The 25,728-nt window shown below is 45.6% G+C and overlaps 6 protein-coding genes across 9 annotated transcripts; 3 read left to right on the forward strand and 3 right to left on the reverse strand.

Annotated features, from left to right (window-relative positions):
• The first annotated feature begins 8 nt into the window (after positions 1-8).
• LOC108107193 (serine protease inhibitor 42Dd-like) lies at positions 9-1,268 on the forward strand. The gene is made up of 2 exons (XM_041819814.1): positions 9-993; positions 1,053-1,268. Exons 1-2 carry the CDS (start codon positions 9-11, stop codon positions 1,169-1,171), a joined length of 1,104 nt encoding a protein of 367 aa, XP_041675748.1. The 3' UTR covers positions 1,172-1,268.
• A 9-nt stretch (positions 1,269-1,277) lies between these two features.
• Positions 1,278-1,874, reverse strand: LOC108107471 (cuticle protein 16.5). The gene is made up of 2 exons (XM_017215018.2): positions 1,764-1,874; positions 1,278-1,698 (listed from the first exon to the last, which is right to left on the reverse strand). Exons 1-2 carry the CDS (start codon positions 1,767-1,769, stop codon positions 1,339-1,341), a joined length of 366 nt encoding a protein of 121 aa, XP_017070507.1. The 5' UTR covers positions 1,770-1,874; the 3' UTR covers positions 1,278-1,338.
• A 588-nt stretch (positions 1,875-2,462) lies between these two features.
• Positions 2,463-4,669, reverse strand: LOC108107470 (GPI mannosyltransferase 4). Its single transcript, XM_017215017.2, has 2 exons — positions 4,454-4,669; positions 2,463-4,396 (listed from the first exon to the last, which is right to left on the reverse strand). The coding sequence occupies exons 1-2, from the start codon at positions 4,608-4,610 to the stop codon at positions 2,463-2,465; spliced, it is 2,091 nt and encodes a 696-aa protein (XP_017070506.2). The 5' UTR covers positions 4,611-4,669.
• Positions 4,670-7,561: 2,892 nt separating this feature from the next.
• On the forward strand, positions 7,562-12,895 carry LOC108107388 (sodium-dependent serotonin transporter). Its single transcript, XM_017214905.2, is given in 8 exon segments — positions 7,562-7,923; positions 8,155-8,431; positions 9,798-10,008; positions 10,064-10,516; positions 10,651-10,945; positions 11,547-11,696; positions 11,698-11,748; positions 11,807-12,895. Coding segments are annotated over 8 exon segments (1,869 nt in total). The 5' UTR covers positions 7,562-7,737; the 3' UTR covers positions 12,053-12,895.
• Positions 12,896-13,008: 113 nt separating this feature from the next.
• On the reverse strand, positions 13,009-14,542 carry LOC108107389 (26S proteasome non-ATPase regulatory subunit 7). The gene is made up of 2 exons (XM_017214906.2): positions 14,178-14,542; positions 13,009-14,117 (listed from the first exon to the last, which is right to left on the reverse strand). Exons 1-2 carry the CDS (start codon positions 14,350-14,352, stop codon positions 13,276-13,278), a joined length of 1,017 nt encoding a protein of 338 aa, XP_017070395.1. The 5' UTR covers positions 14,353-14,542; the 3' UTR covers positions 13,009-13,275.
• Positions 14,543-15,522: 980 nt separating this feature from the next.
• Positions 15,523-25,549, forward strand: LOC108107304 (serine/threonine-protein kinase 10). Of its 4 annotated transcripts, XM_017214773.2 has the most exons (14): positions 15,523-15,672; positions 16,432-16,573; positions 16,726-17,163; positions 17,230-17,428; positions 17,489-17,799; positions 17,867-18,007; positions 19,025-19,100; positions 19,164-19,516; positions 19,577-21,820; positions 21,883-21,989; positions 22,043-22,175; positions 22,932-23,912; positions 24,707-24,817; positions 25,002-25,549. In XM_017214773.2, the coding sequence occupies exons 3-14, from the start codon at positions 16,840-16,842 to the stop codon at positions 25,149-25,151; spliced, it is 5,130 nt and encodes a 1,709-aa protein (XP_017070262.2). In that variant the 5' UTR covers positions 15,523-15,672; positions 16,432-16,573; positions 16,726-16,839; the 3' UTR covers positions 25,152-25,549. The 4 variants fall into 4 exon arrangements, with proteins under 4 accessions (XP_017070262.2, XP_017070259.2, XP_017070260.2 ...); XM_017214771.2 differs by lacking the exon at positions 22,932-23,912 and having other exon boundaries at positions 15,526-15,672; positions 24,707-24,733; XM_017214770.2 differs by lacking the exons at positions 24,707-24,817; positions 25,002-25,549 and having other exon boundaries at positions 15,524-15,672; positions 22,932-24,075.
• The last annotated feature ends 179 nt before the right edge of the window (positions 25,550-25,728 follow it).

Below are 25,728 nucleotides of genomic sequence, written 5' to 3' on the forward strand. Positions count from 1 at the left end.
TCTCAACAATGTCCAGGATCGTGTGGTGTCTTCTGCTGGTATACTGCACTCCAGATGTAGTCTCCTCAGAAAAGTTTTCAGCGCTTCAGCTGTTTTCTAAGGTGATTCTAGAATTGGCCGACACTAATCTCGTCATTTGCCCAACTGCAATCAACCAGGCCCTGGCCCAAGTTTACCTGGGAGCAGCTGGAGAAACAGAAGCTGAGTTGACGGATATCCTCAATATTCGTGGAACTACGAAAACGGAGGCAATAGAAGCCTTTCAACGAAAACCTCGTATTTTAAATATCATCAGCCGAATGTACTTAAAGAATGGGTACCACATTTTGCCCACCTATCAGAAAATATCACGGAAATACTTCAATATCGCTGCCGACAGCATGGAACTTGGTATTAAGGGAGCCAACAAGATCAACCAGTGGATATCTTCGAGAACGAGAGGCAGGTTCGCCAACCTCATTGATCCTTCCTGGCTAGATGATTCGACAAAAGTGGTTATAGTAAACGTTGTACCTTTTTATTCGCAATGGATGTTCAAAATGGAAATGGGTGCCCCAGGCTATTTCTACATGCCGAGTGAGAAACGGTCAGTGCCTGTGGAAATGATGAACCTGGTAGCAGTCCTGAGGCATGACTTTCAAAAAAAATTGGACTCCCACTTAGCGATCTTGCCCTATGCCAACTCATCGTTATCCATGCTTCTGATCGTTCCGCGACAAGCTCAAGGTATCCAGAATCTGGAGGACAACTTGGAGCACCTGAGCCTGGTCGGCTTAAAACCCAAAAGAATACATCTCTCCTTGCCGAAATTCAAGGTAAAATACGACCAAGATATGGCCCAGCCATTAATGGATCTAGGAGTAAAGAAAATATTTGAGCAAGCCGATCTCTCTGACCTTACTAAGACCAAGGACACCTTAAGGATCGACAGCATAGCGCACTCGGTTTTCTTCAGGGTGGATGAACAGGGAACGAGGTCCTTGACAACCCCAGGTTCAGTTTTTACGTTGAGCTAACTAAGTTTTGTTTACAATTGTTGAATTTCACTTCAGGAGCTCAGAAGACAAGAAGTTTTGGGAATCCCGTAGCGGTAACTTGTAATCGTCCTTTCCTGTTTGCCGTTTTGGAGAATACAAAAATAATCCTATTCGGGCGAATCAGTCGTTTCTAATAGAATACAGTGTACCTAAGATGATTGTAAGCCGCACACCATAACATTAATTACATAATTATGAATGAAGCTACATAAATCTCATTTGCTAGTGTCATAGACTTCGTTTAGATTGGCGTTTAATTTATTTTATCGAATCGTTTGGATGGCTCAATGATGGGTCCTGCTTACTTCTTCTTGAGGAAGGGGCTGACGATAGCAGGAGCCGAGTAGGTGGTGATCGGAGCGGCGTAGGCGGCACCGGCGGCATAGGTGGCCACAGGAGCGGTATAAGCCGGAGCGCTGTACACTGAGGCTGTGTATGCGGGAGCGGCGGCAGCATAGGTGGAGTAGGCAGGAGCAGCAGCGGCGTAAGTCGAGTAGGCAGGAGCGGCAGCAGCATAGGTCGTTACGGGGGCACTGTAAGCCACGGGAGCAGCTGCGGCATAGGTGGCGGCATAGGCCGGAGCAGCGGCGTAAGTGGCCACTGGAGAGGCGATGTAGCCGGCCTGGGCGGCGGCGATGCAGAGAGCCAAGCAGATGAGGAACTAAAAAAGAGTTGAAAACAAATCCTTTAACGAATGAACTTCCCGACTTGCCAACTGTAACTTACCTTCATGTTGATTTGGTTGTTTGGGTTGGTTGGGTTGTCAGTAACTGATGCTGTTGGGTAAAATTCTTTGGCATTTTATAGTCCAATTGTCGCCACATTGCCAAAACGGGTTTACGGCTTAGGCAGCCCAAATACAAAAATCTAAATCAGAACACAATTGCCTCCGCAATGATATTTCTGCCGGGTAACGTTCAATGAACGCGGATGCCGCGCCCCACGCCCTCAGATGTTTGTTGGGAATTAGCAGCCAGCGGCGTGTCAAATGGATTACCCTTTCCCAGCTCTCGACAACTGAAATGGACGGAATTTCGATTCTTATTACTGATTGTTAGGTGGAACAGTTTAAGTGATTTTCTGTCAGAGATCAACTTACCTCTGATTATGAGTGTTTCTCCATCTGCTTCAACTATCTTTGCTCACTCAGTATTATTGTCCTTAGAAAAACTAACTTGGATTGCCTAGAGTATTTGTCAAAACTTAATCGATAGCTTAGTACTAGAAGATATTTGGTTGTGACTAGACCATTTTTAAACTTCATTGCCTTGTGCAGTAATTAGGAATGTTTACATAAGTTAAGCCTTACAATAAAGAGGGTTATGCTCACGGAAGTGGTGCTTCACAAGACTTCAGTTACAATAAATAGCTCTTCTTAGCCTACAACTTTGGTTTAAGGCACTTGGAATGGCCAAAGAGTAAGCCCTAAACCGGAGTTTCCGACAACGAGGTCTTCTTTAATAACACAGAACGCGGCGTTTTCCGCTTTACATCGATCTCGTAGAGCGCCAGGCCTAATTGATGGACGAAAGAGCTGAATTGCTTGTTTAGATAGGCGAAACTAAACGCTGGTGGTTGCTCCACGGCACAGGTACCCCGTAGGTCGTCATGCGCCCAGTGGGGAGCATCCACATCGCAGGGATGCCTGCCCTGCAGGCGAGGAAATGCCTCCGTGGACAGATGCGGATAGAAGACGTTTAGTAATTCAAAGTTCAAGTAGCTGCTGGCATTGGAGTGTACCAGCGCCTCGTGGAGATCTGCACTTAACGATGCCGGAATGGCCAAATATAGCTTGTAGCGCAGGCGACTTGGTCCCGACTGCTTTACTTCACAGTTTCCACTAATCAGCTTTACCTTCTGCAGCAGGGAGTGTAAGGAAAGGCCTCCGTACTCGTACATATAGAAGTCTCTTGGACGGCGATATCGCTGATGGGTCTGCCTATTGAAGTGCAGAACTCTCGAGCTGGGGATGTTGATTAAATGCAGGGGTAGGCTGTAGATGTGCGATGTTATTAGGTGCACGTGCGTGGCTCCCGGTTTAGTGGCTATCACATGCGACATGTCCGCTGCCAAGGGATAAATGCCCGCCTGGTGGATGAAGCCGAAGAAAAGGGTTAGCACCACATTGCTCACGTACCAGATCTTAAGCAGGTAAGGTCCTGAAGCTTTGCTTGAAAGCAGTCTGTCGTAGAACCAACGCAACAGCGGGTGATCCTTCTGGAAAGGGTACTTGGCACTAAATCCTGTGATCAGTTTTGGAGCATGAAGCAGTAAGAGGGGAAAGGTCACGGGTAGCAGGAAGCGCGGCTCCTGGTGGTTGATTAATGAGAGAAAGAAAAGTGGCACAAAGATGGCCCCTGACATCAGGGATACGATACTCTGGAAGCGAGGCAGCACTTGGTATTCTGCCCGGAAGAATCTCAGCAAAAGCTGGGCAAATGCTCCCAATGAAGCCAAAGCGAGGACATTAAACAGCATTGGCATATTGACCATCAGGTGGACATAGCAAGGGTGAACTCCGTGGCTGGCTGTCTGGGCAGAATCCAAATTGGCTTTGATAAAGTTCCAGGGCGTGAAAACGAAGTTGTCGATACTCAAGTGCATCATGTGGAGCTCTCCGAGAGTGAGATGTTGATAATACAGTGAGTCACAAAAGATGAAGAGGATCAGGGCAGGCAGGGAGCACAAACAGAAGAGCGCTATGCGAAGATTAAAGTCCCTGAAGGTAATGCTTCTGGTTCCCATTCCTCGTAGCAGCCAAAAGAAGACCATAGGCGCTCCAAAGAGCAAGAAGGTGGGTCTGTTGAACACCCCAGCTACGCAGATCGTCGACATGGCCATTAGGTGCTGCAGGTTGTGCGCCGGCAGGGAGTTTTTTAGCTTCCAAATCCGCACTCTTTCGCTAATGGACTCTGCCTTGTCGTACTTCTCCTCCAGAAATTCCTTTTTATATACAACAGTGTTCGTGCGCAGCATGCATTCGGATACCAAACAGAGCAGCCAGGAGCACATGGCCATTTCCAGGCTGTTCGAGAAGGTGCGGGTGCCAAAAACCAGAAGAATCCATGAGCTTCCCATTGCCAAAAGGCGGATTTCGAAACGGAGTCCATAAAGCCGGCAAATGCGGTACAAGCAGTAGTCGTTGGTGAAGGAGATCAGAGTGTAAATCAGTCGGGGGAACACCACGTAGGTGTAGGTTCCCAGGAGCTCCAATTGCCACCCGGCTCTCAGGCACTCCGCCAAGAATTCGTAGAAGCTCCATGGAATCCGAAGGAGAGCGAAGGGCAGAACTATTGACCTCACAGGCAGAGAATTGTTGAACTCCCAGGTGCGCGTGTGTTCCAGCCGAAAGTGGTCACCTGTAAGCCGGCGATTTAGTAAACCTATTCGGGAATATTGCCTTCCTCAATCCTCACCAGTCATCACCTCTACACTTTGGAAAAACTCATCCGGATGCACATAGCCAAGTTGGGGGACAAATACCAGCAGTAACCGCACTGCCGCAAAGCAAAAATATGTGCTCAGGTGGCGGTCGCCGGGAGAGCGATTCTGCCAGAGCTTTGTCAATCGCATTTCTTGGGATAAATTATTTATTTTTTTATTTAAAAAAATATTTGTTTTGTCAGCGCATTTGTGCGAATGGACGTTAGGTGTGACCTTATCTTGGCTAAGAACCAATAATTTAACCAGGGCTGCCAACGCAGTTTGAGAAACACTAAGCACTTTGGCGGTACAGTTTTGGAGCTATTGCTTATTTAAATTTTCAACAAAAAAACCATAATTGCTGGAATATAGTTTAAAACAATATTTTTTGTAAATATTTTTATATACATATATATATATATATATATATATGTGGATTTATATATTAGATCTATTAGTTTATTACTCACCAGTGATTTATTTTTCGATTTAGTCACTTAATAAGAGAGGCTGACATTTATAATAAATACGCTTCCATCCCAACCCTGTTTCCCGACTTGGATTTACCACCTGATCAATGGCAATCCATTCAGATCTCGCGCCTTCCGTTTATCATAATAATTGTGGAGCCGATGACGTAGTTTGTGGCTTGGCTAGGAAATTCGATGTCGGGTTACAGTTACGCAAGCCCAGTTTTGTGGCAAAATAGTTCAGGAACGCACATTCAGCGAAGATCCGCTGACGTTGGTGGATGACTTTGGTGGTGAATAATACCGGTGGGCGCTCCAGCGACAGACAGAGCGTCTAAACGGCAGAAAGATCAGTCTGCTTCGCTCCTCGGCAGCTACAAGACCGCCTACCCCAACCACAAAAAACGTGTGCTACCCATCTGGACTCCAGATTTTACCCCCCAGTCCCCCAATCCGCGAATTATACTGCCGATGGCGATTTGCAATTACGCTGATTTACTGATTTGCTGGCTTACTGATTTGCCCACTTGGCAATCCGAGTCGAGTGCGCGGGCCACGCTCGCAATCTCCGCTCGCAGTGATAATAATTAGCAAATAAATAAGCAAAAACCGATTGAACATTAAAAAACACTTACTTATTGCCATTAAAACCGAGTGATCAAATGGAAGAATCCCGGGCCTTTAAAAACCAGATAGCTGCCGCTCTTCAAGGGGTAAACATCTGGCAAATATCCGCGAGTGAAATTTGTCGTTTTTTGCTAAATTTAAAGGGAATTCAAACAAGTTTATTTAGTTCGGATGGACAGTGAATATATGTATAAATAGATAATAAATATAAAATAGTTTCAATATATATATAAGTTGCTGCTAAACAATTACTATACTCCAAATTTCAAATTGGTGAAGTTACGCGTCTCTTATTTCCATAATTATGTGCTTATTGTTATCATAAAATTACACTTTAATTTGGCGATAAGCATAATAATTGCTTAAATACTTAAATTCTTCTACTAATTTGTTTTGCCGTAATGCAATTTCCGCAATTATCCATTCAAACTCGAAACTGAATTAGTGAAATGGAACTTTTGCTCTTGTCAATCGGCCGGACAGGACGGTAATGTGGCAACCATTTAACAAGTCAAACTAGGCGCTCTTAATGGCCACGCCCACCACAACCCCACTTTCGAGGAGGCAGGGGCGGACGTTCGATTTCTATCAACTTCTTCGATGAGCAACAGTTTGCTGCAATTTAAGTTACACTTTGCCACCTGTCGAGTCCCAACTCGGTAGCTCGCAAGCCCCCGGCTCCGCCCCAAAGGATACCCTGACCAAAGCCCTGCCGAAGAACAGTCGGTTCGTCGTCCTGCCGACGACAAGCTGGCGCCCGCCTGCGCATCCAGCGTATAAAAGGACAACCACGGCCGCAGGATTCATCAGTGGCGTTGGGCCAAAGGAGCGGCGCGCGTCTCTCAAATCGAACGCATGGAAGTCAGAAACCTTGTTCATTTGTGCAGTGCCTGGGACATTAATAACAGTGTTTAATTTAAAGTTTGTGCCCAAGTTAATCTTTTTTTGTGAAACTTAAGAGAGTGTGTCAAAGAAGTTCGTTTTTTAAAGCTTCCATCAAGTAAGTCTAGAAAACGTTTACAACCACAAAATTTCTCATCTCGCTGTTCAGAGCAATTTCTTGTTAAGTTTATATATTTAATATATATAATCTTAACTCAGAAATTTAAAAAATAAGTTTAATATTGTTTGCCAATGGGTGGGTAAGGGTTGCCAATGGCTCGCCTTGTCTGAAGGAAATATTTAATTTTCAAAATTTTAATTAAAGTTACCTTAAAATAATATCTAAATATCTTTTCATTTCTTAAAAATCTACCGTGAAACATCTGGTAACCATTCCATATCTCAAAGTGTCTTTTGATTGTTTTGAGTTTTGCTCTCCGGCCTGTATTTTTAGCACTTGTCTTATCAGACCGCTTCCCATTCGGGAATTCCATCTGCCGACCGTCGGCACATGTGGCGCACTTTCTTCATCTTTATCTGCTGTTTGCCTTCGCGTGTGTGCCACAATTAAATGGTAATTAAAAAGTCGTGCCAGGAAGGGGTTTGAAGCCCCAAAGAAGATCAAGGCTGCGGTTGTTTTCATTGTGAATTCATTTAGCAAAGTGAGATTCTTTAAGCATACGCCATGGTGTACGATTCGAAATGTAAAGTGCAGCTCAAGGATAAGCTTTAAAGTAGCCAAGGGTAAACGGTTGTCAGGCCTCCGAAAATTACTATTTTTCACGATATTGGTATTGAACGGGTTCAGAATTAAGTAGAAACTGTGGTAAAATGCGTCAGAAATGTTACGGCTATTAATTGACCATCCCGAATCTGTTGCAAAATGCAAATGCAAAAATCTGTTAAATTGAAGGCCTCACTGGGGAGAAATAAAATAAATGACCATCATTAGGCATGCCCCATTTAACGCGATTGTTTAACTCCGGTTCCAGTTATTTGCCAGTCGATTCAGCGAGGCCAGCATGTGAGGAGCCGTGGGAAAAATGCAATTTTCGCGACCACAGCGCTAAACGGGCCGGAAAAGCGGAAAAGCGAGGGATTGCTGGGATTGCTGGGATTGCTGGGATTGGGGAAGAGCCCGTGAAAAGCCGCAGGTAGAGCGCAGGTATCGCTTTTTCTGGCCCCGGACTGAGTTCAGATCCAGAGTTCGGCTGGCTAAGCTCGTGCCGCGATCGGCGTACACTGCCACGCCTCCAGGCACCACGCCCCCGTCCCTGACACGATCCCTTCACTGCAACATGGACCGCAGCGGGAGCTCTGATTTCGGCGGAACAGTTGCCGCCACAGGCCGCTCGCATACTGCCCCCTGGAGCGATGACAAGGAGTCGCCAAACAATGAGGACGACTCCAATGAGGACGACGGCGACCACACAACGCCTGCCAAGGTCACCGATCCACTGGCCCCCAAATTGGCCAACAATGAGGTGAGGTTTTCTGGATATCTGAATTTATCACTATACCATTTTCCGAAAAATACACTTTTATTATTTAAGAACAATCTTTCCGTATAATCTATATTATAATACGCCTTTTAAATTAAGATCTAATACAACACTAGACTGAGCCGATCTAAATTTACTTAACCAAAAATCTAATTAAAATAAAATTTGGAAGGGTATAAAGAACATAATGTAATATTTCGATTGCCTTTTCAGCGGATTTTGGTTGTGTCCGTGACGGAAAGAACTAGAGAAACTTGGGGACAAAAAGCGGAGTTTCTACTGGCCGTCATTGGCTTCGCTGTTGACCTGGGAAATGTTTGGCGGTTCCCGTACATTTGCTACCAGAACGGAGGAGGTGCTTTCCTGGTTCCGTACTGTCTATTCCTGATCTTCGGCGGTCTCCCTCTTTTTTACATGGAGCTGGCACTGGGCCAGTTTCATCGATGTGGCTGCCTCAGCATTTGGAAGCGCATTTGTCCGGCCCTCAAAGGTGTGTATAAAGACAAGATATATTTCCCTTATAAAAAGGTATTAAAAAAGCCAAATGAACCCTAAAAAATGATAACAAATAAATAATAACGAGCCGGAGGCATGCGTATATAATACACGATTAAATGGCAATTTAAATGAATTACAAATATTGCATATTGAAATCTATAAAAGCGTTCAATATTTGCGAAGAGATTGTGCCTGGGGCTCTACCATTTTGTAATGAGAAATTAAGTATACGCAACGTGGCCCTGCGAAACTCATATGAAACATAAACTCGTGTGTTGTTGATGTCTGATATTTTACGCTCGGCCGAGCATTATTGTCTCAGCCAGATTCCGAGGACACCCGCACTTGTTGGCCAAAGGACCACAAAGGACCAAAGTTTCCTTTTCGGGGTGAAGTGGGGATTCTGTAAAAAAAACGAAGCCATTGTGTGTGCCTGCGACATTATCAAGCAGTGAAATGGATAAGAGTCACCAGATTTGTTGCAACAATTAACGACTCATTCAAGCGGAACGCACAAAGCCCAAATCAGGACCTCTATCCGGGCTCAAGGCCCTAATTAAATTGTCCTCAAATTGATTTACAGCAGCGATGAAAAGGCAGCCACTGGAGGGGAAGTCCTATTCAAAGTTTTGCATATCGAGTTGATAATTCCATTAAGTGACAAACAAAATGTATGGCCTGCTCCACTGGATTTGCCGCTCGCTTAAAGTCCGCTCAAACTTTTGCCAAGTCACTTTGTCTAGGCCAAATCCCACTCCACTCCCAATCCCGCTCCGAACACCCCTCGTAAAAAGTCCAAGAGCAAACACCACTTTGTGGCAGTCATCATTTGCTCAACAAGTGTTTGCTTTGGCAAACCTTTTGCCGAGCAACTCGAAATGAAAAGCAGCCGGAAAGCAGAGCGAGTGGAAAGCTTGAAGGAGGGAGAATCACGTGACGTGTCTTATTGGCCTCATAAGTAAGCGGGCGGAAAATCAGAGGGTGGTTTGTATAAAAGATGAAACCTGCAAATTGTCACGCGGGAATATTCCGATTGCTTTGCCGATTCCCCGTTTTCAATCAGAAATATTGCCATTCCCAGGCCAAGTTAAGCTGGCTGCCAGGAGCTACCTGTTGCTGATGATTTGAATGTTTTTTAGCCTTGTTAAGCGAGCAATTAAGGAAATTAATCGAGATTTAAGGACTGTAAAGGAACTTTGCATAACTTTCGATGTGATGGCAGAATTCAGAAGAGAAACATAAACATTAATTTAAGTATTTAATATTGAGTGAACCATTTTAAAATATTATTTTAATTGTTTTGAATTATGAAAACTATTATTTCCCAACTTAAACCCAAAACCCCATACAATTTCCAGGCGTGGGCTATGCAATATGCCTGATTGACATATATATGGGCATGTACTATAACACTATAATCGGATGGGCGGTGTACTACCTCTTCGCCTCCTTTACATCCAAGTTGCCGTGGACATCCTGCGACAATCCCTGGAATACAGAAAACTGTATGCAGGTGACCAGTGTGAACTTCACGGAATTTGCCACCTCTCCAGCCAAGGAGTTCTTTGAGTGGGTACCCCTGTATATACATCCCCAGATATCCGTTAAAGCGTCCGATTTGCAGGCGAAAAGTGCTGGAGAGCTACAAAGGCAATGGACTGGACTTCATGGGTCCTGTGAAGCCCACTCTAGCGCTTTGTGTTTTCGGAGTCTTTGTACTGGTGTATTTCTCTCTGTGGAAGGGAGTAAGAAGCGCCGGAAAGGTTGTGTGGGTCACAGCTCTGGCTCCGTACGTGGTGCTTATCATCCTCCTGGTAAGGGGAGTTTCCCTGCCCGGCGCTGATGAGGGCATCAAGTACTACCTAACTCCCGAGTGGCACAAGCTGAAGAACTCAAAAGTGTGGATCGACGCCGCATCGCAGATATTCTTCTCCTTGGGTCCTGGCTTTGGAACCCTGCTGGCCCTGTCCAGCTACAACAAGTTTAACAACAATTGCTATAGGGATGCCCTCATCACGAGTAGCATCAACTGCCTCACCAGTTTCCTGGCAGGATTCGTCATCTTCTCCGTTTTGGGGTAAGTTTCAAAACATTAACATTTTTCCCCACTTACAGATATTTTATATAGTTATTTAAAGGCAATAATTTCACTTTACAGATAGATTAAAGAAATATATTCAAACCTAAAATTATGATATCGCCCATTTCTAGATATATGGCTTACGTGCAAAAGACCTCAATCGACAAAGTGGGCTTGGAGGGTCCCGGGTTGGTATTCATCGTTTACCCGGAGGCCATTGCCACAATGAGTGGTTCGGTTTTCTGGAGCATAATATTCTTCCTGATGCTGATCACCCTGGGACTGGACAGTACCTTTGGCGGGTTGGAGGCGATGATTACGGCGCTGTGCGATGAATATCCTCGAGTTATTGGAAGACGAAGGGAACTGTTCGTCCTGCTGCTCCTTGCCTTTATCTTTCTGTGCGCCTTGCCCACGATGACCTACGTGAGTAGTCGATGGCTCCGAAAGCCCTGATTCACTTAATTAACTCCTAAGCACCCCAAATACATATGCATGCATGTCAAACTGGCCCATTTAACGCTCCATCTAGTTGATAGCAACCCTTGTTTAAATATGCCAGCCGGGAGTCGATGGATTGCCGTGTTAAGTGCTTTTTATCGTTGGCCAGTTAATCTCCACACACTCACTCCCTTCCTCTCCTGCATTTTTATCACCTGTCAAGAGCAGCGGGCATGTTTGCCTTCAACCTGGTCAAACAACCACTAACTCCTGCAGCCACAGCCCGGTTCTACCTCCCGCCACTTTATCTGATTACATTTGAAATTGTAATTTGCTGCCTTCTTTTTTCCTGTCCTGGTCACTTGGCCAGTAGCTCGGAGTGACCAGAATCGGTCAAGGGATCAAGCTATTCAATAACTCAGCCCTTGACCATTAATCAGTGCCAGTTAAGAGGAAGTCTGTTGAGTGGAAGCCTTTTATTGGTGTTATGATTAGGTTTCTCAGCTCAATAAGCTTTTAAAACAGATGGGGAAACATCAAATCAAATATGACAACCCAAGATTAGCTTAGTTATACTTCCTTTTAGGGCGGTGTGGTTCTGGTCAACTTCCTGAATGTCTACGGACCTGGATTGGCGATTCTTTTTGTGGTCTTCGTTGAGGCAGCCGGAGTGTTTTGGTTCTACGGTGTAGATCGCTTCAGCGCGGATGTGGAACAGATGCTGGGCAGCAAGCCAGGGACTATTCTGGCGGATCTGCTGGACCTACATTAGTCCTGTATTCCTGCTGGTGAGAAAAACTCAGAGTTCAGACCAGACTCACTTAATCATAATCAATATCCCCACAGACCATCTTCATATTCTCCATCATGGGCTACAAGGAGATGCTTGGCGAAGAGTACTACTATCCGGACTGGAGCTACCAAGTGGGTTGGGCAGTAACCTGCTCTTCGGTGCTGTGCATCCCCATGTACATTATCTACAAGTTCTTCTTTGCCTCGAAGGGCGGTTGCCGCCAGAGGCTGCAGGAGTCCTTCCAGCCAGATGAAAACTGCGGATCGGTGGTGCCCGGCCAGCAGGGCACCACGGTGTGACAAGACCACGCCCAAGTCCACCTCAACATCCGCACCAGCTGCACCAGTATTAAGATCTACAACCTCAACTGCAGCAGCAACAGCAACAGCTTGTCACCAACAACCTCGGGGGCCGAAGGAAGGAGCTGCCACGCCGCCTTCCACTCAAACAATCTCAACTGCAACCACAGCTGCCCGCCGGAGGATCACAACAGAATCCGGAACCAACAACAGTATCAGCATCACCACCGGATCACCAGCGATATCATTAGTGCTAGTCTCAGGCAGTCGCATAGCCATAGTTTAAGCCTCTGCTCGGTGCAGAGCAATCCCATGATGACCCCCAGAATCCAAAATGCTGCCGAGGACAATAACTGCTCGCTGAAACTCAGCAGCTGCCAGCCACTCAAGTTCCCGCTGGCCAGCGAGTGGCTGGTCTAAGGAAAGCCTCCAATCCAATGCACCAAGCGGGAGTCCTGCAAAGCAGCCATTTTGCAGGACTCCTCGTGCACAGTATACCATTTCCCAAAAGGGAGGAACGAGGAACTCAACGTATAATCTAGTTTGATTGCTTTGCAAGCTCATAGTGAACATAAGTATTCTAGTTGTCCAACCAACGATGGTGTTAGTAATGAAACCCTAGCCTTAGTTCGTAAGCGTTAACTAGCTCAGCTGTAAGTGAAATGAAGTTTGGTAAAATGCTTTCTAAGTAATAACTGCTCTGAAAAAGAGAGCGCCCTGTACAATGCATTACTCAGCTGTTATCCTGCGCAAAGGAAAAGCACTGTAAAACAGCCATTTACAATGCTATTCCGACGTGTCTGATGCTTTAATTTGGTTTTAAATATAATTTCGGTTTTACGAAATAAGGAAAACAGACTCATTTCTTGTTACTAATGGATTAGAAAAGGCAAAAGGCTGCTGAAAAAAAAGGTAATGAAGCCAACTTCCCCCTTGATTTTCATTTACGCACACAATCAGAGTATTTAAATTATTTAATTTTTAATTACATAAACTTGCCGTTAGTTAGTTACGCGTAGCTGACGAAATAATAAAGAAGGATCTTGATTTCATAGGGACAATGAACGATGAATGGTAGCAATGATTGATTTTCTGAGACTACTGCACATCCACGCCGGAAAAGTGGAGACGTTGTTCCAGTTCTTGGACGCCAGAAGCAGCAGCTAATCCTGCGGCCCCTGCTTCTTTCGCTTGCGACGAGGCTTGCGCTTCTTCTTTCGCTCCTATTTGCGCGAACCCTTGCCGCCCTCGTCCTTGCCCTTGTCGGTCTTCTCCTCCGACTTTTTGCCATCCTTGTCCTTCGTCTCCTTGTTGTCCTTATCCTTGCTCTCCTTGTTCTTCTCCTTGGCGTCCTTGCTATCGCTCTTGCCCTCCTCGGCATCGCGGTTCGCCAGCTTGTTGTTTATCAGGTTGTGCAGGGCAATGATCGAACGCACCATAGAGGCCAGGTAGACGACCAACATCTGGTCGTTGGTCTTCACGTACATGGTACCCGTGAACTGGTCGTTGGTTATGTCGGGCAACAGGTTAAAAATGTCTTGCAGCTGGTAAACAATCTGGTGGTTGATGGGCATCTTGCTGTCACCGACGCGCTGCAGATACTGCTTTATGTCCCGCAGTTGGGCATTTAGGCCCTTAAGGCCCATCAGCTGGTTAGTAATCTTCTGCGACAGGCTGCCCACGGTGGTGTCCTTAATATCGCGCAGGAGGTGCTCAACGCCAACCTCCTCCGCCTCCTCGGCGCCAATCTCGCTAGGTACATGCTCGAAAGTCTTGCTAGTGGGCGAGCCATCGTCGTGGACCTCTTCTACAGATATGTACGCTTCTGTGGGTAGACCGAGGTCCTTGGGCTTTGCATCGATGATTACCAGCACGGAGTTGGGACAATAGCGGCGGACCAGCTCGTTAATGGCTATGTCGTTCTGGTGGAGTTTAGGACCAGTGTGATACCATCCTACGACGCGTTCCCTGGCGTTTACCTTCTTGAACATTCCGTACATGTTCTCCAGGTAGTCGTGATCCAGGAACCAAACGGACTTATCTTTGTCGTCCTCGTCGAATGGCACTAGTTAAAGAGGGGTTTCACATTTTGTGGTCTGCCTTTTGATGCCTTGGCATTACTCACCCGCAAAACTGTTTGATACGTCAAGGACTCCTTTGGATCGCCAGCAGCCCAGGAGGACGCCAACAACGCGCTTCTGGTTGCCGATCTTTCCCATCCGATTAAAGTGGTCCACCACGGACAGCAGTACCAAAGGATGCACTATCACTTTGTTTACGCTCACCTCCAGCGACGGCATGTTTGTGCTTTTTTGTGGTTTTCGGTTCGAATTTTACTGTGACGTCTGCACCGCTTGCTAGGTGCCAGGCTGTTTTGTTTTATATGTGGTTTGGCTTCCTGCGACTCCGGTACTTCTTCGCGAAATTACCTGCAATTTGCGGCAAAAAATTTCAGAGGCGAGAAATGACAAGCAGAAACGACATTTAGTGCGACCAACTGATTTTTTGGTTTATAAACCATAGTTCCTAGAATTGCCAGGATTTTCGATATGTCAGAAACTGGTAACACCTGACATGGCTCCAATGGCGGGATATTAAGTTAATATTTATATTTTTTAAGAATTATCAGGTTTCCTTTTGTGATAACTAAGAAATTATGCTTCTAGAAAAAAATAGATCTATGAATAAACTTTGAAAGAGGGAAAGTAATTTGAGATTTCGACAAAATAAAGTTGCCAGATTGTCAAAGTGGAATATAAGTTTTCTGAATAAATGCCCATAACTTAACTTAGTAATAACTTAAATTAAATGAAACTTTATTTTATCATTAGTTTCAAATACCCTTTCAATGAACTTTTTGTAGGTTCGTAAAATCATATTTTAAGATTTTTCGTCAAAATGCGTTAGTTCTTCTTGACAACCGAAAATAATGTTTGTCTCATTATTTTATTGAATATTAAAGCTATATTCTTTAAAAATTATTTACGTTTTAAGATTTTATTAAAAATGTCAAATAGATTGTTGATGTTAAACTTTGTGAATGTGACATGCTTAAACTTTTATCAATTCAAAGAATATATTATACAAATTTTATAATAAACAGCTGCTAAAAATTTCTTAAATCAACATAGGTTTCATTTTGTAGAATATTAAAACAAATAACTATATTTTAGATCTATGTGATCTGTATTATAAAGCCACTTTTAAACTATGTATATATATACATATATTGATTCCTATGCCTTATGATAATGATCATGATTCCAATTCATATGATTAATGATTTGAACTTAAAGGCACTAAACAGAAATCTTGTTATCATATATTTTAAACAATTTATAGGTTTGAAGTTTTTAGCTTTGAAACTTTGTCTCAAAACTTATTAGACATCAATGCGTAACAAAAGATAGTGAATAAGAAGTTCGGCTGTTCCATACTTTCTTAACTTTTGTTTTTGAGGTATTTCAACAGCACTGACAAACGGCCACACAGTGGTTGAGGAAAAATCATGAGAGGAAAAGCGCCGTGCAAACAGTTAGAAAGTGCGCAATCGGACAGCGGAAGTGCGAAAAAGAACGGTCAATGAGACTGCACCTGCAGTTGGCGAACTAAAAAGCAATGTAATTAAACGGTTGTTGATCAAATTAATCATTTTACCCGCCTGCATGTGTGTGTTTGTATAAGTGTGTGTTGTTTCTGTTTTTGCCCTTGGCGAAGGCAAATAGTGCTGCTCTCTTCTCGCACAGATGACCTAAACGGCCATTTTTGGCTGGCGTTGCCAGACAGTTAATTAGGGTGCAATCGCAGTGCAGTGGCAACACCAAGCATTTGCCTGAGAGAAATTTTGAAGCATTTTCGGGGGAAAATACGACTTAAAGGCCTTCAGTGTAAGGTAAAACCAGTCAAAATAGCGATAGTGCACCGGTTGATAAAGCGGAACACCGTTAGAGTGAGTGTGTGCGGATGAGGTAATTCCCGATTCCGATTGCGTGCGTCCCCAAGTTTCACGCCCATTCGCCGACTTCATTTGCTCCGTAATCATCAATGAGTGGTTTTGGGCTAATAAAAGTGCGAATCGTGCGCGTGTTGTTTACAAAGTACGAGTTGCATAGTGCGAATTGAAGACGCCAGTACCTAAGCGTTGACTTGGGTCTTTATAAATTGCCGAGTTTCGCCGAGATTTGGCCAAATTAAGTGATTGGGAGAGGGGCATGAAGGGGGGCTTAAAAGCCCAGAGACCAGCTCACAAATACTCAGAAAGCAGACTCACACACGCACACCAATACACACACGCTGCGCTCTTTTGTCTACGTCTTTGACTTTTTCTCGTTTGTAATCATTTCCCTCCCATTCGTACGTGTTTTTTCTACAAATATTAGAGCTCGCGAGCTGCTAATTAAATTATAAAACATACAGAACACAGAAGCGTTAAAGACGGGCCCAACCAAGCCCACAATCCCCGCTTGTTGGCCTATTTTGCTGAAAAGAGAGAAGGAAACCGATAGAACTGCTGAATAGAAGGTGAGTTCAGACCACGAAATATGGGCTACATTCCGTATTCCACGGGGCAATAGTTCCCCGGACTCAGATCCAGATTTGAAACCCTGCCAAGTCTGCACCTGCCGAACCGAACCGAGCCTATCCAATCAATAAACGCTTGCCAATGTCCGCAGCTTTCACCAAATCTAGTTTTCCTGCTTGGACTCTCGCCCAGGAGCTCACTATGTAGACTCAACCCACGACGTCATCATCATCAACAGGGGAAATCACAGAGCGAAAGAGCGAAAATGTCTTTTATCACCAACCTAAAGAAGGTCTTCCACCTCGGCGGGGGTGAGGCCAAGAAGAAGCGCTTATACAACAATATTAAAATGGACACGGATCCAGCGGAATTCTGGGATATGGTCGGAGAGCTGGGCGACGGCGCCTTTGGAAAGGTCTACAAGGCCCAGCACAAGGAGCAGAATCGCTACGCGGCAGCCAAGATGTGTCAGTTGGAAGACGAGGAGAACCTCAGCGACCACATGGTCGAGATAGACATTCTCTCGGAGATCAAGCACCCTAATGTGGTGGAGCTATATGAGGCATTCTCCATCGATGATAAGCTGTGGGTGAGTATATACATGAGTTCCTTTCGATCAGAACACACAGTAATCTCTTTGAAACCGCGGCTTTAGATGCTTATCGAGTACTGCGACGGCGGAGCCTTGGATAGCATTATGGTGGAGCTGGAAAAGCCATTGACTGAGCCACAGATTGCCTATGTTTGCAAGCACATGACCGAAGGTCTCACCTTCCTTCACCGAAACAAAGTCATACATCGCGATTTGAAGGCAGGAAACGTTTTGCTTACAATGGAAGGTGGCGTAAAATTGGGTAAGTTTTTGAACCAACTCCCTCTGAGCACTTCTTCATAGAGGAATAAAAAAATTACAGCGGACTTTGGAGTATCGGCGAAGAACAAACACACCATGCAGAAGCACGACACCTTTATTGGTACTCCCTACTGGATGGCCCCCGAGCTGGTGCTCTGTGAAACGTTCCGGGATAACCCGTACGATCACAAAGTGGACATCTGGTCACTGGGCATTACGCTCATCGAGCTGGCCCAAATGGAGCCGCCTAACAGTGAAATGTCGCCCATGAGAGTGCTGCTCAAGATCCAAAAAAGCGAGCCACCAAAGCTCGATCAACCTTCTAGGTGGAGCAAGGAGTTTAACGACTTCCTCAAAAAGTCCTTAGTCAAGGTTTGTTACTGTATTGGCACTAAATGACTTTACTTTCTAAGCTGGGAATACTTTTTATGTTCAACAGGATCCCCAAGTAAGGCCCACAACGGATGTGCTGATGCAGCATGGCTTCATCAACAGAAATCTGGATGCCAAGCCCATTAAGGATCTGCTGCTTGAGTACAAGGCTGAAGTCGTAGAGGAGGTGGTGGATGATGAGACCGAGGTGAGTGGCCCTTCGTACCTAATTGATCTCTGCGCCCTGCACCGCACCCTTGTAGTCCAAGTGCTAGACGTGATGATAATCTCTACGTTCTCTCACCTCTCCAAATGCTCTTTCTTCTCTCTTACACGCTGCCGCCTCAACCCAACCAAAATCGCACCGCGCGATATATTATTTTTTTACGTTTATCTTGGTTTATTCTCGACTATTCTTTGCCTTGCGTTTATGTTACGTTCCGTTTTGCTCTGCCAAAATGTCGCAATGTTTTTTCTTATCATTTGTATATGGTTACTTGGAAATAATTGATATAGAAGCTTAAACGCCAAGTGAAGCGGCGCTCGCTCTATCAGAGGGTTGGTAAGTCGTTCTACAGCAACCCGTCCGTGCTTCGTCCGTCCGCCCCTGGCACCCACACCCTCCCGTCCGGCACTACATTCCAGGCACTGTCCTCCGAAAGCGGGCGCACAATTAGTTTACTTATTTTATCAGCATTGTCAAATGCCGCTTATCACTTAGCTCCTCCGCCGGAGGCATTCTTCGCTCGTTGTGTTTGTTTATGTGCTTGGGTTTCTCCGTAAGCCCATTCCATGCTATCGGTTTCTTGTGGTAATTATAGCAAGCACACTTTCAATCATATATGGTTTTAAATTACTAATCAGTCTGACCAGCATATAGAAGACAAAAGTGTCAGTTTCACTATTTATAAGCTCCTTACCTCAAGTCGTAGATATTGTTTATGGAGCAATAACAGATAGAATTCACAAACAGTGCGTTTAAGAGTTAACGTCTTAACGTAAAGTAAACATTTTTTTTTGGTTGTTTTGGGGTTTAAAAATAGGAATTATTCATAATAGAAATTTTAAAAATGATATGCAAATTTGACATGCCGAATATAGTTAAAAGTTTGTAGTTTGAGTTGCGATGTAGTAAAAGCCAAGTAGATCTGCTAGCCGAGCAGCTATACTTTAGGAATTCCTGTAATTATCAAAATGCTAATGAGTTGTTTTTAATCTTTCTTAGGAACCCCGCAACTCGGCGCTCCAGCTCGACCTGGACGATGACTCTGCTTCATTGCAGAGCCAAGACATTGACAAACGTAAGACCCTAAGATAAACCCCATATTTAAGACCCCTATATCATGTCATTTATTATTTCACAGTTCCAGGTACACCTACATCCATTTTGCGGGATGCCAAAGAGCAGTCCCAACCAAGTAGCAGTTTACCAATCGCAGCAGCGGCCACTGCAGCAGCAGCTACAACCACAACTAAAGCAACCACTCCGGACAGAACAAACCACACAAAGGATGACAATGCCGAAGCGGCAGCCCAGCAGCTGCCGCATACCAAAGTGCCTGCTCCAGCGCCGCCGTCGACCCAACAAACGCCACCACCGCAAGTCCAGCAGCCTCCTACACCACCAGCCCCAACAACACCGGCCTTGCTGCAAAAGAAACCTGAAGATGTGGCAGCTGTTACCGAAGCAGTTGAAAAAACTGAATCCGACAAGAAGGTGAGAACTGTTCTTATTGTTAAAAAATACAAAATTATATGAATTCTAAAATTTATGTAGCACTTTGTCAAAAAGGAGAAAGGCAAAGCCCCGCCCCCGCCGTCACCATTGGGCCTTGCAAATGCTAAGCCGGCTTCCATTGATTCCCAGACCTCTCCCAAAAGTCTGGCCACACCCGAACCTGCCTCGCCTGTCACCACGGCCATTGAGGTGGCCATTGGCCAAGAGGCAATGGAACCTAAACCGCAGCCTCCTTCGCCCACAGCTTCTTCCATTGTGTCTGTGCAATCGGTTGCCTCCTCCAGCTCATCGAGCAGCGTTTCAAATGCTGTCCTCAGTTCGAGCACTTCCCTCATTACAATCAACAGCGATCCACCCACACCGCAGCATCATCAGCCGCTTCCACCGCAGCCCCAGCATTTGGTTCTCCCGAATAGCTTGGAGTCCGTGAGTCAAATTACTGTGGTGACAAGCACCCATCCGCCGGTGATAATCGATAATTCGATGGTGCCGCCTCAAAACGAAGTGATCATTGTTTCTAACGATCTAAACAAGAGCACTCATCTGCATGAGTCTTCCACGGACGACGACTTCCCTTCGCTGGACGACAGTTTGGGCGATGCCAGCACTCCACCCCACAAGCAATCCTCCATGATATTGGCTGTTAATGACCCATCAGGAGTGATCCCTGCTCCTCCTCCGCAGCCGCAAACTTCTTCCGCTGTTCATGCCCGCAAGCTGGACGAAAGTGAGGTGTTGATTGTGAGTCCTTCCTACGCGGATGATGACTCTGCTTACAACACGGCATCTGGCAGTCATAGTCACGATCACAGCGATCATCTGATGGACACCAGCCACGTGTCAGTGGTTACAGTGGGCGATGAGGGGGTTAAGGTGAAAGACAGTAGCAATGAGCTGGGCAAGCGACAGCCCAACGGAGTTGGCATTGTGCCCGAAGACGTGAACATCATTGTGAACCGATTCAAGCACGAGAAGCGATCGCCAGACAGCTCGCTGAGCGAGAATGGCTCGGTTCGCGGACGTCGGGGTATTGAGGTGCTGGTTGGCGGCAGCGGAGGATCCGACGTGGATAGCATTGGCACCAACACTAGTCAAGACAGCCGACACGAGACGGATCACAATAACAAGCAACCACAGCAGCCTTCAGCGGCCGTGCTTATGCCTCCGCCTCCTCCGTCGGTGACGAATCACCACAACCATGAGACAATCGATGAGGAGGAGGAGGTGGTGATTCGGCCCAAGGCGAGGGTTCCGCCCGTGGTCAAGTCTGTAAATGCTCAAGGTCTCACCAAAGAGGAGATTGAGCTGCGCAATCTGCGCAAGAAGACACGCAAGCGCACACGCAAATTCGAGATCGATGGCGTGCAAATGACCACTACCACGAGTCGTGTGATCTACGGCGACGATGAAAATGGACGAATCTATGATGACCACGACTTCCGCAAGCAAGAGCTGCGTGAACTGAAGATGCTTCAAAAGCAAGAAAAGAAACAGCAGACAGAACTGTACGTGAAGGAGCAACAGGCCAAGGAGCAGCAGGATCGCCGTTTTGAGCAAGAGCGATCCTCCCTGGAGAAGACCTACGAGGCAGACATGGACATGTTGGCGCGGCAGCACAAGCAATTGGTAGAAAAGACAGAGCAAACTCAGGAGAATGAACTGCGCTCCTCGTCCAAGCGCATTCGATCCGAGCAAGAGCAGGAGTTAAAGATCTTCCGCGAGAATCTCAAGCAGGAGATTCGGTTGCTCAAGCAGGAGGTGGACCTGTTCCCCAAGGACAAGCGTAAGGATGAGTTCAAGCAGCGCCGCTCTGCGATGGAACTGGATCACGAGGAAAAGGAGCGTGCTTTCCTGGACTCCTTAAAAGAAAGGCATGAGCTTCTATTAAGGCGACTTAGCGAGAAGCATCGTGACCACCTTGCCACCATTAACCGAAACTTCCTGCAGCAGAAGCAGAATGCGATGAGAACGCGAGAGGCACTTCTGTGGGAGTTAGAGGAGAAGCAGCTTCACGAACGCCACCAGCTGTCCAAGCGGCATGTTAAGGAACTCTGTTTCATGCAGCGCCACCAAATGATCATTCGACACGAGAAGGAACTTGATCAGGTGAAGCGCATGCTGCAGCGCAAGGAGGAAGACATGGTTAAAAAGCAGACGATGGAAAAGAGAGCACTGCCAAAGCGAATCCGAGCAGAGCGCAAAGCACGAGACCTTATGTTCCGTGAATCTCTACGTATTTCCATACACCTTGATCCAGAAATCGAACGCGATCGCTTGAAGAAGGTAAATATCAATTATTATATTTTTAAAATGGAGCTTTAATCGATTTTGGTTTTTAATTACAGTTCCAGGAGCAAGAGAAGAAGCGCTATATGCAGGAGGAGCGAAGATTCGAGGTTAAGCATCAAAAGCAATTGGAAGAGCTACGCGCCACCCGCGAAAGCGCCATAAAGTAAGTATTCTGAAGGATTAGCGTGCCCTGTACTTATTTTAATCCGTTTACAGAGAGCTGGAGCAACTTCAGAACGAGAAGCGACGGGCTCTGGTAGAGCACGAACAGTCCAAGCTGTCGGAGATCGATGAGCGACTAAAGGGGGAGCTGCGCGAGTGGCGCGAACAGTTGGTGCCCCGCAAACAGGTGTGTATGCCAATCGCCATTCAAAATCCGCCCAAGAGTGCTCTTAGCCAAAAGCTCTCAGCCTTATTTCGTTGGTGTTTTGTGTTTCTATAATTGTACAAAGTAGATCAACTCGTTTGATATAAGTTGGTAATGATACTTACTGTATATTGATTGGTTAACGGTGAACTGTGGTGTCTTGTGCTCCCTATTTCCCATATAAACGAAACCCTCCCCGACCCGTTCTGTCAAAGTTGCGCGGCTTAGAGATGAGTAATACCCGGAGTCGATTTCTGGGTGGTAAAACGATTGGTAGTTTTATCGCCCTTAGTCAATGTGTCATTCAATCATTGACTCATTTGCTAATGAGCTAGAAAAATTGAGACAATGAATCATTAGTAAGCTAATCTATTTTTAAATGTGAGCCAAGACTACTTCTATTACGACAACTCTGACAATGACTGACAAACCTCTAACTCATCTTTAAGCCAGTGCAACTTGACCGAACCAAGGCTGAACTTAATCCAATTATTTTTTCAACTTTTTCTCTCTCTTTACACCCACGCAAATGCATTCACTTTGGTGGCCTACTGTACCTACTACTACCTACAAAACTAAACCAAAAAAAAAAAAAAAAAAAAAAACGAAAACGATAATTTAAACCAAAATATATAAAAATGCTTACTGCTGTGCTTCCCAACTACTAACCAAAATCAACCAATCAATCAACGGATTTGGTCATGCATGTGTTTAACAACCAAATCAAAACGAGAGTAGCAACTGAACCAACTGATCAAGCTGGCCATTGACCAGCATGAAAAACGCTTTGGCCTGGTGGCTAACCGGGAGGAGTTTGAGGACCTGGAGGTAGAACTGCCCGTGCGCCTGCGCAACATCTACAACGAGCGAAATTCGCGCATGCTGCCTCGCAACACTTTCATTGATCCCCAGCATGTGCCGCGCTCGCGCTCCTCTCTCCTGATGATGGGCGGCGGTGGCAGCCGGCTGTCGAACTTCCGTGGATCCGCTCCAGATCTTAGCCAAAGTGTCCCCAGTACTCCCATCCTACACAAACAACAGCGATCGCAGATGATCAGCGATCTGGTGCTGGAGGAAGACGAGGAGCAGATGCTGAGTGAACAGATGAAGCGGGCAAGTGTCACCACGCTGCCGGCACAAAACCAATTGCGACTGATTACAAAACTCCCTGCTAATGAGCTGGTTAAGGTGGTGACCACTACTCCACCTCTGAACAGCGCAGAGGACACGAATGCTAAGCCAACCATGAGCACTTTCAGGAGCAGTACTTCGCCCAAAACACCAGATGATTTTGGCTTGGTTACTAACCGCTTCAGCCGCTTGGATGCCAATGCAGCGGCAGAGGCCAGCAGCGTGGAGCTGCGCATTCACGAGGGACCAGTGCTGACGGCTCACACGCAACGCCTACTGCACACCACCTCATTTGCGATTAAGCGTCCCTCGTTGGCCAGTCGGAGCAGCGGCCGATCCTCACTGAGCAGTGCCCAGTCGATGTACAACATAAACGAGCTGTCCACGCGGTACACCACCGATGCAGACCTTATATTTGACTCCGGACGCAAGGCAGCCGCACTGTTGGACGAGGTACAGCCCGAGCTGAGGTCCTCCGTTAAACCGGGACACAGTCGCCTTAATGGAAGCGTGGCATCGGCGGACTCGGTCCCGACTTCCGAAGATTTCTATTACGATCTGTATGCGGCCAAGTACAGATTGCCAAGGGTCAATCAGCGGCAGCACAGCTGCGAGGAGGATTCATCGGCCATCTAAGAGACGCGAACTCAGAATAATCACTGCGAAAAGCACTTGCCACGTTTCCGTAGCCAGATTCCCGCATGCATCGAAGCTACTTAATACTAACCAGTCAATCAAACCTGTACTCACACCTACTGACACTAATCATCCCGCTTTTCATTCCTCGCTTGGTGCTGGCTAACTGCACATCCTTCGTAGTCTCCCAGGCACCTCATCTTTCTAAATGACTTTGCAAAGCTTTTAACCTAGCTACCGCTCTGCATCGGAAATTGCCATACATTTTGTCTTGCCAAAAGTTGAATATGTTTGTTGGAAATGCCATTTTAATGAACTAGAAATGGATTACTTGTTTGCCTATTTTTAATGTTAAAGTATTCTTGACTTGGATTAGCCCTTTGCCTCCAAATGCATTCCATTTAAGCAGTATTATCGAAGTACTTAGTAACCGAAAATGAAAACAAAAGAGAATAATAAAGAATAAAGAATACAATCAACATTCCACTTAGCAAATTGCCAAGCATTTGTGTAGCCATATCTTACTCTAAACATTCTTATAACTATAAACATACAAATAAATATTATCATATCGCAAATTTCATGATGCTTCACTGTACACACCCACTCTTACATACAAACACCCACATGCAAACAACAACGCGCTGTAATCGAAAACCAAAACCAAAACAAAAACAAAACCAAATCAAAAAATCTGTATCCAAAAACTTTTCTTGCCGGCTCTCCTCTTCTCGTAATGTGTAAAGCAACTACAGCAGCGGCTGCAACAAGAGGTTAGTCCTTTAATCTATCCCCAGTGTGCTTCCCAACTTTACGATATAGGCCAAGGCGGATATCGGATAGTAACGGAAGGCACTGTGTATTCTATGTATAGTTCTTCAGCTCTAAACGTCCTACTAATGCATGCGCTATATAGCTAAACTTTCCTCCAAGCCCATTTCTATCTCTCTAACTTAATATTGTGAGAGTGAATGTTGTTGCCTAGTAGCACACACCAATGTTCTCTGAATGTACTAATGATATTTTGATACTTTGAACCAGCGCCTGGAGGAGACCTTCGCACAGCAGCTGGACGAAATGGAGACCCTGTACGGCGGGGCCCTGATTGTGTCCATGCCCTCGGACACACTGCAGCGAGATCACTTCACCGGCTCGACACGCAGCAGCCTGAGTTCGTATTCCGAGGGCTGACGGCCAACATAACGACAAAGTAATGCCCGGGGACGGGAAGCCAGCCTGTCGAACCGGCAAACAAAGGAACTGCAGCGGCAGCAGCTATGACAGCTATGCAGAACGTAACAAAACAATTGTCAGCCATCCATTAAGGCTTCCGCCAGAGATTGAGCGCCCCTGCCTTTGCTTATATATAGAGAGTATATATTTTAGATGGACATGTATGTATGTAAGTCGTGCCAAGCAGCGCGTCGGGTCAAGCTTAAGTTTTTTGTGTCGTAAAAACGTATTGCATAAGTTTAATTTTATTGTCTTTCAGTGTATGTTAGCCTATTGTTCTATTATTATTAATGTTCATGTACATGTCTATCGATCTGTCGAAGAATCCAATGAGTTAAAATACCATATGTACTAATATACATGTCCACATGTATATACATATTTGTATGTAGTATGTGCGCGAACCGTCAAGAGCAGAATTAATACTTAATATTTATCTATGTTTAACACTCCACACCACACACACACACACTCCCGCAAACAAATGGACAAACATACGTACACCAAACAAATATTTTTGTTGACCTTATCGCTA

The sequence above is a fragment of the Drosophila eugracilis genome, unplaced genomic scaffold (genome assembly GCF_018153835.1).
Source record: "Drosophila eugracilis isolate 14026-0451.02 unplaced genomic scaffold, ASM1815383v1 contig_1765, whole genome shotgun sequence".
NCBI classification, from domain to species: Eukaryota; Metazoa; Arthropoda; class Insecta; order Diptera; family Drosophilidae; genus Drosophila; species Drosophila eugracilis.

Bases quoted from the DNA above. Each gene is read 5' to 3' on its own strand.
- LOC108107304 (XM_017214773.2), top strand. From the start codon at position 16,840: ATGTCTTTTATCACCAACCTAAAGAAGGTCTTCCACCTCGGCGGGGGT. The intron at 21,990-22,042 runs GTAAGTATTCTG...ATCCGTTTACAG, and splicing joins ACCCGCGAAAGCGCCATAAA to AGAGCTGGAGCAACTTCAGA. The intron at 23,913-24,706 runs GTCAATCAGCGG...TAATGTGTAAAG, and splicing joins CCAAGTACAGATTGCCAAGG to CAACTACAGCAGCGGCTGCA.
- LOC108107193 (XM_041819814.1), top strand. From the start codon at position 9: ATGTCCAGGATCGTGTGGTGTCTTCTGCTGGTATACTGCACTCCAGAT. The intron at 994-1,052 runs GTTCAGTTTTTA...ATTTCACTTCAG, and splicing joins GAGGTCCTTGACAACCCCAG to GAGCTCAGAAGACAAGAAGT.
- LOC108107389 (XM_017214906.2), bottom strand. From the start codon at position 14,352: ATGCCGTCGCTGGAGGTGAGCGTAAACAAAGTGATAGTGCATCCTTTG. The intron at 14,118-14,177 runs GTGAGTAATGCC...CTCTTTAACTAG, and splicing joins CGTATCAAACAGTTTTGCGG to TGCCATTCGACGAGGACGAC.
- LOC108107470 (XM_017215017.2), bottom strand. From the start codon at position 4,610: ATGCGATTGACAAAGCTCTGGCAGAATCGCTCTCCCGGCGACCGCCAC. The intron at 4,397-4,453 runs GTGAGGATTGAG...GCCGGCTTACAG, and splicing joins AAGTGTAGAGGTGATGACTG to GTGACCACTTTCGGCTGGAA.